Consider the following 11211-nt stretch of genomic DNA (forward strand, 5'->3'; position numbering starts at 1 on the left):
AGAAGGGTTTATAATATCCTGTCCCCGTAGAAGTACCATTCTAATTATTATGTACTTACTATGCTTTCAATTTCTGATTTTTACAATTTTGCCAAATAAACTTTGGTCTTCGTTTTAATTTTCTTAAGTCAGAGGTCAGATTTTCGTCTCTTGATTGTCGGTTTTTCTCCCTAAACTGCTTCCCCAGGGCCATGTTCCTCTTGGGGAAACACCTGCCGTGTGTGTGGGGCCCTGGCTGGGTGGGTGTCCCATGCTTGCCGCCATTGTGGGGGCTCATTTCAGCCTGGTCATGCCTTGCCTTTACTTTCCAGTCACCACCCCGGGTCTTAGTGGACAGGGCCTGTTATGAGCCCGTCTTCCTCCACCCTCAGTCGTGCAGGTCAGGTGATATGAGCTACCTGTGATTTCAAATGAGGAAAATAAGACAACTTCTCGCACAGTTCAGGGTCAGACCCAGTTCTGTGCATTCCCTGATCACGTCTTCTTTCTGCCATACCCTGCCCTGGAAGTGACTTCAGCTTGGACTGGGGAGCTGTGGGTCAGGAAGGCTCTCAGCCTAGTTCTGGTTCAGCCTGGAGGTTGAGTCTTCCAGGCCTGTGCTGAGCCCTGGGGGTCTCCACGCATGCTGAGTGAGGACCTTCCTGTCCTGGACCTTCTTAGGTTCCAGGTACCTTGCTAGAATTATTCAGAACCAGGGTCCCGTCCTCGTAGCACTGCAAACGGGCGGGGGGGGGGGGTCTGTGGGCTCTCCCTCGTGTGCTGAGGAGGATCCTGCCCAAGGCTCAGAGCTATTTTCTGACCTCTGGGTTTTCTCTCCAGGGCTCTCTGACCGCCTGCCTGTTGGCTGTCTACCATCTTCATTTTTCCTTGTGCTTTGTGAAACATTGATGTTAACTTGTACAACAGGGTACTGTAGGGTTGTATATTGCTGATTACATATAATAATAATTATATATTATCAGCCTACAGGCCTACTAGGCCAAGGCTTGATTGGGCATTCTATTTCTGAATCCAGCATCACTGCACTGCACGGCAGGGTATGAGTGTGGGTTGGCAGACCAGGGAGCAACTGTAGTTGAAGGAGAAGGTTTGATCTGCATGTGTCCTTTGTGGTGTGTGGGTAATTACCTTCTGACACTTATTTTCTCACCAGTCTTCTCAGCGCCTTATAGTTTTGATTAAGTCCATGTCACCTAACTTGGAAGTACAAGTCATTTTTTCTTCTCTGTGAACTTGTTGCTGGTAGGTAGAGGCACAGCCTGTACAAGCAGATGCCTGGAGTCTTGGCAGTAAAGAGGTGGGGTACGGTGAGAGAGGAGAAGATGTAAAGGAATCGAGGGAAACTGTTCAGCAAAACTTGAGTGTGGCCGTCTTCCTGACCCCGTGGCAGGTGTCTTTCCCTCCCTCTGTGTTCCCTCGTCTGTGCTTTATTCTCAGATAACTTATAGCCTGCACCTTACTCTTGATTTGCAGCCAAAGTGATTATCCACCAGACACTGAGTGTCTTAGAAGATATTGTGGAGAACATCTCCGGGGAGTCCACCAAGTCCCGGCAGATCTGCTACCAGTCGCTGCAGGAGTCTGTTCAGGTCTCCCTGGCCCTCTTCCCAGCTTTTATCCACCAGTCAGGTAGGAGCGGGCCCAGTGGCCTTCCGTGCGCATCTAACCAGGTCTGCTTAGATCTCCTGAGTGTGCCAGGATGGCGCAGTGCAGGCCTTGGCACGCTCTGGAGGAACACTGGGATGTGGAAGGCAGAGGGCGGTGCTGTTTCTTTGGAGAGTGTGGCCCGTGGCACTTGTCACGTGGCAGCAAGTCACTTGCAGCCCCCTTCCTAGTCCTTGTGTTCCCTCAGCGGGGAAGACAGATGGGTGAGAGGGTAAGGGGCTTTACACGGGAAGCAAGAGAGCTTTCATTTATGCAGCCTGCGTATGTGGCAAGGTGAGCTTGACTGAGATTGTTCCCTTGCCACATTGTCACTGACAGGCTTTTCAGCTCTCTGGGTGTACTTGTCTGGCTCTCCTGAGAGCATTTAGAGTGGACTTGCCAGTCTTGTGAGAGAAGTGTGGGTTCTTCTCAGTCAGCATGTGTTCACTTGCTTCTTGCAAGCTGAGCATGTGCAGTAAGAGCCAGACGGCTGCTGAGGTCTGGAGGAGGAACCACACCAACTGTGACCAGTGTTTTCTGCAGTTAATTCATTTGATGGAACAGGGCCATGCAGCCTGGTACACCCTCATTATCCACTTCAGCCACTCAACCCCTGACCCAGCTGCAGAGATTCTTGGTCAGAGAGACCAGTGGCTGTGGCTGTGAACAGTTTCATCAGTGTGAGCCCCAAATGATTCATCTGCAAAGAAAATTTTGACCGTGGCTGGATGCTAGGCCCTGAGTGAGGCTTTCAGTTGACCTCCATTTCCTGTTGTGAACCATCAGGCAGAGGTTCCCTGGAGCAGAGTTGTTTTCTCAGCAGGTCCTTAACCATTTTCCACTTTCCATCATTGGCTCTGATGGTACTAGGGAAATTTTTTCCAGCAGGAAGCATTAGAGAGAGATGACAGTGCAGTTTGCAAAAGAAATCAAGTGAGGGCTGTTTGCCCCGTGTGTGGAGCTTTGACCACATGTTCTGTCCTTTTATTTAGATGTGACTGATGAGATGCTGAGCTTCTTCCTCACTCTGTTTCGAGGCCTTAGAGTACAGATGGGTGTGCCTTTCACTGAACAGATCATACAGACTTTCCTCAACATGTTTACCAGGTAACCACGCACACCGCCGCCCAGGCTTTCAGGCTTTTCAGGTTCAAGTGAGAAGTAGGGGGACCGGGCTACAAAGTATGGATCTCTGTTCCCTTTCTTCATTGGCCACAAACATTGGTTTTCATGTGCTCTGTGGATAGAGTTCTTTAGTTGTCGTGTGGCTGTGTCTTGTCTGCAGAGAACAGCTGGCGGAGAGCATCCTCCACGAAGGCAGCACTGGCTGCCGGGTGGTGGAGAAGTTCCTGAAGATCCTACAGGTGGTGGTGCAGGAGCCGGGCCAGGTGTTCAAGCCCTTCCTCCCCAGCATCATCGCCCTGTGCATGGAGCAGGTGTACCCCATCATTGCAGAGGTACGAAGGGCCTTGGGAATGAAGTTTCAATAAACACCTTGTATTCTAAAGTGCATTTGTTAGTTGTTTTAATACTCTTTTTAAAAAATTATTTATTTATTTATGTGTTTTACCTCTATTTCGTTTATTTATTTTTATGTGGTGCTGAGGATCAAACCCAGGGCCCCGCACATGTAAGGCCAGTGCTCTACCGCTGAGCCACAACCCCATCCCTTCTTTTTTTTTTTTTAATATTTATTTTTTAGCTGGACACAATATCTATTATTTATTTGTTTGTTTATTTTTACATGGTGCTGAGTATCGAACCCAGGGCCTCGCACATGCTAGTCGAGTGCTGTACCAGTGAGCCACAACCCCAGCCCTGTTTTAATATTCTTGTAAAATTGTTTTTGTTTTTCCCCAAGAAAGGATGCCTTCAGCTGACACGATCTTATTAAATTGGTCAAGTTAGTTAGAAAGTCTAGGATAAGCCTAGCAGGCCAGTCATCACAAGATTGGTTGGTAAGGAGGGTCAGTTTGTAAAGTCGGGGGCTGTGTGGTTTTCTACAACCAACACGACAGATTTACCTTTCCATTTAAAAGCATTCTTGGTCTCAAGGATGCAAGGCAACTCTTGGGACCAAACAAAACTGTCACTGTTAGAAGAAAGCATTTGGTCCTTGGAAAACAAGCCCTTAGCATGACAAGGTCCAGGGTCAGTATAGCTGTAACTCAAGCTTTCTGGAAATAGTTATATAACTAAGAACTAACCTTTTTAACTGTCTGAACTAAGACCAAAGTGAGTGCCTCGCACCACGAGATACATGTGAGCCCTGTATGGTTTTCTACCATGGAAGCTTGTGACCCGAGGTGTCAGTTTAATTTTAATTAAGGCTGGGCCTTATAGTTATGAGTTTTGCAGACATCTGGAGTCATGTGACTTGCATGTTCTCTAGTAATTTTGGAGATTTTTTTTAGTTAAGTTAAAAAATCCTGCTGAGCCCGCCCCCTGCTCCTCTCAGAATCCAGGCTGCCAGCAAAAGAAGAGGCGAGTCCAGAGAGCAATCAGCTCAGTCTGCGGCCTCCACCAAGGGGTCCTCTGTAGTGCTGCTTTCTGTGATTCCTGAGTGCTCTTTAAACTCTTTCTATGGAGAGCAGCCCTGCTTTTAAGGATCTTACTGTCTTTAGCCTCAGAGGTTGTGGAAGACCAGCAGGTTAGCTGGGATAGTGTTTTTATCCTGGGAAAGGGAACAGCACAACCGGGAAGAGAAGACACATCAAATTGGCTGTTTTCTCAACAGAAAATCCATATTCCTAATTGTTCCTCTGCTCTGTAGCCTCTTCTCCTGGTGTACAAAGCTGAGTTCTTCTACCAGAGAAAGGGCCGTGGGCACTGACCTGTGCATCCTGAATCAAGTGCCCTCCAGTGCTCAAGCATTCTGGTGTGAACTGCCACCTCCAGGGGCTTGAAGCTTTCTGCCCAGGAAGTGACATGGTGTAGGGGGCTTGTTGACACTGCATGCTTCACCTGGTGTCTCTTAGGCTTCTGTGTTGCCTGGCACCAGCTGAGAGTGACTCCCTGAGCTGCATGAAGAAAGGGCTGAGCTTGTGTGTGTGTGTGTCTCCACAGCGCCCTTCCCCCGATGTGAAGGCTGAGCTGTTCGAACTCCTTTTCCGGACGCTCCATCACAACTGGCGGTACTTCTTCAAGTCCACTGTCCTGGCCAGCGTGCAGAGGGGAATTGCTGAGGAGCAGATGGAGAATGAGCCCCAGTTCAGTGCCATCATGCAGGTAAGGGGGACGAGCCAGTGAGCATGTACCCTGGAGCAGATGATTGTCCTGGGGGCCACCTGGGCCCACTGAACTGCTGCCCTTGGGTAGCCTTTCAGGCACGTAGTCCCACTTCCCCAGCCTGACCACATTGGCATACTGACTTTGAACCCCTGTAGGTTGGGTCTGAAGCTCAGTCCCGCCTGCCTGTCTGTATTGTTAACTAGCATCTTGGGGTCTTAGTTTCTTCACCTGTGAGTGGGGCTCTTACTGCCTGTGTGATGGGTTGGCTTTGAGGTAAGTGAGACAACATGCATGACCAGCCTGGACGTGTGACCTCAGCTTGCTTTACTGTAGAGCAGTATTGCCCCAAGTGTGCAAGAAGCAGGGACGAAGAAAATGGGAGTCTTTCTGGGAGGGGCCCAGCAGTCTGTGTTTTTCAAAGATAGTTCTGGCACATACCACATTGGGGGAAATGCACCCCTGTGGATCAGTCCTCACCTTCAGGTCAGTGCAGCTGTTATAGCAGCAGGCTTGATAACATTTTTGTTCTAAGCCCTCATCTAAGTGGAGGTTTTTTTAAGTATAGGCTTTTTGTCGCAGGAAGCTGGGCAGGGGGTTTCCTCCTTCCCTCCCTCCCTCCCGCCCACCTCCCAACCCACAGAAAAACCTCAGCCTGCTGGGGCTTCCATCTACCATGCTGTGCTGAGGCTGGGGTTTGGGGTGCTCAGGACTTTGCTCCCCTCTCGCCTCTCTCAAGCTTAAATTCTGTCCTTGCTCATAAGACTTCTTGGGAAGATTGAGGCCTGGTCCCACACTCAGAGCTGGTAAAAACCATTCTGGAAAACAGTCTCACACTTTGGCAATTTCTTACATGTTAAACATAGGTAGCGTGTGACCCAGCAATGCCATTTCTAAGGGTTTTGCCAAAGATAAGTGAAACCTGTGCATATTTATTTGAAGTGACTTTTTTCGTAATTGTCAAAACCCAGAAGCAATCCAAATGTCCATCTGCCGGTGAGGGGGTGAACCCACAGGGACAGGTGTAAAGTATGTTACTGCTCAGAAATACAAAGGAACATATTATTGGTGCAAACGGCAAGCGTGGATTTCAGGTACATTGTGCTAGGTGGGAGAGGCCTGACCCCAAAGGCTGTGCACTATATGGTTCCAGCCATTATGGGACATTCTGGGAAAGGTGAAGCAGAGAAACAGAGTGTCACTCGTGGCCCAGGGGCAGCGGGAGATGATGCTACACGGGGCATGAGGGAGCATTCTGGGTCAGTGGGAATCCTGTGTGTCTTGACTGTGCCGGTGACTGACTCCTGTAACGGCAGCCTCAGGAGGTGCCTCTGTGTCACCCTCAGTAACCCTGACGTTAAATAATAAGCCAGTGGAAACTTGTCATTATGGAGGTCCCAGGGCTGCAGCAGGGGTGACAGGAGCCCCCTCTCAGCAGCCCAGGGTGGAATGATGAAGGGGTGACACTTACTCAGAGAGATTTTCTGTGGGCCACCAGCCTCCCTTCCTACCAGGGTCACTTTCTATTAGATCAGAGCACTTGGTGTTTTGGGGGGGGGGGGCATGCTTCATTTTGTTCCTGAACTAGTACTTTTTATATCCAGAGCTTCCAGGGCAGTTCAGAACTGGTGGTCACTTAACCCTGAGGCAGATGCAGCTGAACAAGAGGAGCTCTCAGGATTCGTGGCCTGTGAGGCCTGGAATGCCGAGGAAGGGGGAGGTGGTCACTTACTGGAGACACACAGTTGCTGAGGGGTTTGGCCATAGCTGTGGGCTTCCTGCTTTAAAGTCAGGTCCCATGAAGGGATTCTAGAGATTTCTTATAAAAGGTGAAAGATGAGGCTGAAGTAGATGTCAAGGCCAGTGGGGAAGACTTCAGCCTGGAGACTCCAGGGAGCACCGTGGAGACCTAGCCAAGCCTGAGAAGTCCAGCTGGGCCTCGTCCTGGCATCGGTGTGGGGAAACGCACCTGGGAACAGGTTTTTTGGCATGGGGTGGCTGTCACAGAGGGTGGCTCTGGGAGGCCTTACCTGATGGTCTCACTTCCAGGCTTTTGGACAATCCTTTCTCCAGCCCGACATCCACCTTTTCAAACAGAATCTCTTCTACTTGGAGACGCTCAACACCAAGCAGAAGCTGTACCACAAGGTGAGTGCCCCTCTCTCCCAAAAGAGCCCTTCATCCAGGTGTCCTTGAGCTTCCTCACTGGGGAGCATCATGGGGGATAGGTGGGACCGGTCCCACCTATCACCATTGCCTCTGCCCGTAGAAGATCTTCCGGACCACCATGCTGTTCCAGTTCGTGAACGTGCTGCTCCAGGTCCTGGTTCACAAGTCCCATGACCTTCTGCAAGAGGAGATTGGCATTGCCATTTACAACATGGCCTCTGTCGATTTCGATGGCTTCTTTGCAGCCTTCCTTCCAGAGTTCCTGACCAGCTGTGACGGTGTGGATACCAACCAGAAAAATGTGCTGGGACGGAATTTCAAGATGGATCGGGTGAGGAAAGAAAGGTCCAGGCCAAAAGGAGGGCAAGTGTGGGCCTCAGGTGTGGCACCTGCCCAGCGAGGGGCAGACTGCCTCAGGCACATTAGGTCCTCTGGGCAGGGCTCTGCCCGCTGGCAACTTGGTAGCAGCTTGAGCAGTGCTTGGGTGACATACTTCTCTGGCCTTGTCTTCTGTCGCAGTGTTCTTAGTCTCAGCCATTGAGGCCTGCTGCTTTGTCTCAGAGAAGGGACTTGTCTCAGCTTGTCTGTGCATACCCACCCCACCCGAGCACAACCTTGACTAGAGGGTTCTGGGGGGGATGAGCCCCCGCAGGGCCAACACTGTGGAGTGTGGTAGAAGACACACTTGTCACTCTTGCTAAAACTCAATGACAGAAGACGGGTGCTTTGGGGCTGTAGCTGTGGCCCCCCAGGGTCAGAGACGGACTCAGGTTGCCTGGACTCTCTCCAGATTGGCTCCAGCTCAGTGTGGGCTGACTTGCTTCATGGCCATGGAGGGCCCCTTACAGCACCAGTGCTCTCTACCTCAGGGACATCCGGTGGGCTGTCCCTGCCTGAGCAGTACCTTGGGTGGGAGCTGGTCTCTCTTGTCTCTCTCTCTCTCTGGTAGTACTGGGGATTGGAGCCCAGGGCCTCATGCCAAGCAAGTATTCAGCTGCATCCCAAGCTCTTTTTATTTTATTTTGAGACAGGGTCTCGCTAAGTTGCCCAGGCTGACCTCAAACCTGTGATCTCTTGTCTCAGCCTCTCAGGTGGCTAAGATTACAGGTGTGCACCACCGTGTCTGACCAGGCTCTGCCTCTTCATGCCATCACCCTGGTGCTGGGGATCACGGGCCTGTGCCAGCACGCCAGGCCCCCTGTTTCTCTTGGTGCTTTTGACTCGGCTCTGCTGAGCAGCCTGTGCAGTTCCTCTCCAGGGCTCGCGACACCCCTGCTGGGCAGACGCTGCCTGCTGCCACTCTTGCCTGTGATAAGCACGGGGAAAATGTCTCGTAGACTGAGGTCCTGTTTGCCCTTGTCTTGGAATCTTCCTTTCCTTGAATCTTTCCTGTTCCATCCTAAGCTTGAGGTCCACTTAGGAACCTAAGCTGGATTCCCCGCTTCTTTTTCCTAGAGCCCAAATCCCAATGACCAGTTTCTGAGTACAGCACTCAGTAGCTTCTTAACTAACACAGTGGTTTCTAAATTTAGTTATTCATCAGAAGCACCCAGGGTGCCGATTAAAAATGGAGAAACAAATTCCGTGTTCCACTGAAAATTCTGATGAGGTGTTTGTGTGCTGCATCCCTTGGTTGATTTTCTTGGGGATGAGGTGTGGAGTCACGCTCTATGCTCGTATACTCCCCGTGTGTTCCCAGGCCCAGCGCCAGTCTCTGCCTTCACCCCGTCTTTTGTAGAAGACAGTCACCACAGCACCCTCTGGGCCCAGAGCAAAGCTCACTTCAGGCCCTTGTGGGCTGGGCTTCCTTGGTCTCTGAGAAGCAGGTGCTGTTCCCTCCCCTCATGGATGGCTCAGGCCCCGGCTCAGGGCAGCTGGCAGCGGCGGCATTTGGAAGTTGCAGAGCCAGGGAGCAGGGTCCTGACTTGGGTATTCTGGCTCCAGAGCCCCAGGGTGAGCCAGGGGTGCTCAGAGGGCTGTGAGCAGGAGGCTGACCGGCCAGGAAAGAGGAGAGTCCAGGCAGAGGAGGAGGCCGGCTTTGAGCCAGGCTCTGGAGGAGAAGCCGGGGTAACAGAAGTCCTGGTGGGTGGGTGGGTGAGGAGAGCCGCAGGGCTCCTTCAGCCTGGTCCTGTCACCTGCCAGGGTGGTGTCAGCTTTGTGTTGCCTACTGTGCTGCTCCTTTCAGCCTGCACAGCAGGTGTCAGTGGGACATGGTTCCAACTGTGAGGCCCTCACTTCACAGCCCCGGTCCTTCCCACGGTTGCTGCTCCCTGCTGGGTCACTAGGGGGTGCCATGTGCACCTCTCCACCCGTCACCCTTGACTGGCGCCAGTGCCGGAGCCCTGTGTGGGAAGGGTCTGGATGTTGCTGAGTGCTTGCTGCCTGCCTGCGGCAGCCGTGCCAGAGCCAGAGAACCTGGACTTGGCAGCAGGTGTACTGACTCCACCTGGACCCTGTCCCTTCCTGTCTGTGTAACAAGCAAGGTTCCTCATGTGTCCTGCTGACGGAGCCTGTGGCGCAGTGTCACCTGGAGGGTTTAGTGGTCTGATAGCTGAGCCTTGCCTGCAGGAGCGCCTGGTGTGGTGGGCCCAGGCCGTGTCTGCGAGTTTTCTTCCCCCATAGTGCTCTGCAGGCAGGATTTGAGGCTATGCATTTCAGCCTAGCTCCAGAGCCTGCTGAGGCTCCCGGGTGTGGGAGCAGCTGGTAGGTTCTTGCCGTGGGGCCTGGGTGTTGGGGGCGCGGGCCGCAGCCCCCTGCATCTAGTTGCAGCTGTCCCCTGCCTTCCAGGACCTGCCCTCGTTCACCCAGAATGTGCACAGGCTGGTCAATGACCTGCGCTACTACAGACTCTGCAACGACAGCCTGCCCCCCGGCACCGTGAAGCTCTAGGAGCCCCGCGTGCCGCTGCGGCCTGCTCACTGCCCGAGGGACACGGGCCGCTGCCCCCTGCACCACCTCCACCTTCTGCCGCAGATGTCTCCTGGACAGGCCTGGCCACCCCCCGGAATCTCACGCCCTGAGCCACGCTGCCTGGATTCAGGGCCCATCTGAGCATTGGCTGGAGGTCCCAGTCCAGGGAGCCCCTGGCAACCCCCAGGGGTGGGCCGTGCAGATCATGTGCATATCAGCCGAGCAGAAACGCCAAGGACAGCTTACGACAGTGCCACCTTCTCACCATTCCACCTCCCCACCCTCCCGGCGCAGCCCGCCATGGAGAGAGCCGCGAGTGGGCGCTGCCTCTGTGGAGCCCGCCCGATTGCCTTGAAGTCCCTGCTCTTTGTCAGGGATTTGCAAAGACTCCTGGGTCTTTTTTTTTTTTTTTTTTTGTCCTTGTTTTCTCATCATTCCATTGTGATACTAAAGAACTAAGAAGCTTAATGGGAAAATAAAAGCTTACAATGTTGTTCTATAAATTCCGCTTCAAGAGCTTCATTCCATTCCTCCTCAAGGCTCCTCCAGGTGAGTGGGCCGTGCTGGGGGCACAGTGGGCAGCAAGGGGGAGCCCCTCTTTGCCCTTGGCAATCACAGCAGAGGGGTGCTGACGGGGTGGGGTCTGACTGCGTCCCACGGTCTTCTAGAAAACACTCTAAACTTCTAAGCCATGTGGAAAAACGCACTCAGTGCCGGGAGTGGGTGTGGCCAGCAGGCAGCCTGTGATGGAGCAGGACGCAGGCCCTGCAGCTACGGCATGGCGAGCCTGGACCTTCCCCTCCCAGAAGAGGATCCCCCCCACAAAGGGCCCCACAATGGACCCAAGTCTCACCTGAGCACGCCAGGGAGGTGTAGAGGTCGCCGTGGGTGCCAGAAGACAGCTGGGCATGGGTGAGGCCCTGCCCCCTCTGAGTGAGAGCCAGGTGGAAACGGCATCTGTGCTTGCATGCTTCAGAACAGATCAGCAGGGGCTCTTGCCCCAAGATGCAGTGTGACTGGACGGACAGACAGAGCTGGGTGGATCTGCTCACCTGGAAGTGAGGCGGGCAGTGGCTGCGCCTCGGCCTCTTGGTGAGCCAGGATGCAGGAGGGAGTTGGGGGACGCTTCTGTTTCTGAGGCCTTTATGGGAAGGAAGCCTTTGCCTTAGACTGGGCCAGCCTGAGGTGTGTGAGTGTGTGTGCACGCGCACACTCGCATGGGACTTCAGGTATGCCTCGAGGCCCCTCTGCAGCCCTGCG

At 53.0% G+C, this 11211-nt stretch overlaps 1 protein-coding gene across 4 annotated transcripts in view; it reads left to right on the forward strand.

Moving 5' to 3' along the window:
• Positions 1 to 10454, forward strand: part of Xpo6 (exportin 6) — a 105079-nt gene extending 94625 nt beyond the window's left edge. For all 4 annotated transcript variants that reach the window (XM_040278422.2, XM_040278421.2, XM_005323778.5 and 1 more), the window contains 7 exons: positions 1474 to 1629; positions 2637 to 2751; positions 2930 to 3101; positions 4711 to 4872; positions 6922 to 7020; positions 7142 to 7372; positions 9829 to 10454. In XM_040278422.2, the coding sequence (XP_040134356.2) occupies positions 1474 to 1629; positions 2637 to 2751; positions 2930 to 3101; positions 4711 to 4872; positions 6922 to 7020; positions 7142 to 7372; positions 9829 to 9930 (1037 nt within the window). In that variant the 3' untranslated portion in view covers positions 9931 to 10454. The remainder of the gene's footprint in view (positions 1 to 1473; positions 1630 to 2636; positions 2752 to 2929; positions 3102 to 4710; positions 4873 to 6921; positions 7021 to 7141; positions 7373 to 9828) is intronic.
• The last annotated feature ends 757 nt before the right edge of the window (positions 10455 to 11211 follow it).

The sequence above is a fragment of the Ictidomys tridecemlineatus genome, chromosome 10 (genome assembly GCF_052094955.1).
Source record: "Ictidomys tridecemlineatus isolate mIctTri1 chromosome 10, mIctTri1.hap1, whole genome shotgun sequence".
NCBI classification, from domain to species: Eukaryota; Metazoa; Chordata; class Mammalia; order Rodentia; family Sciuridae; genus Ictidomys; species Ictidomys tridecemlineatus.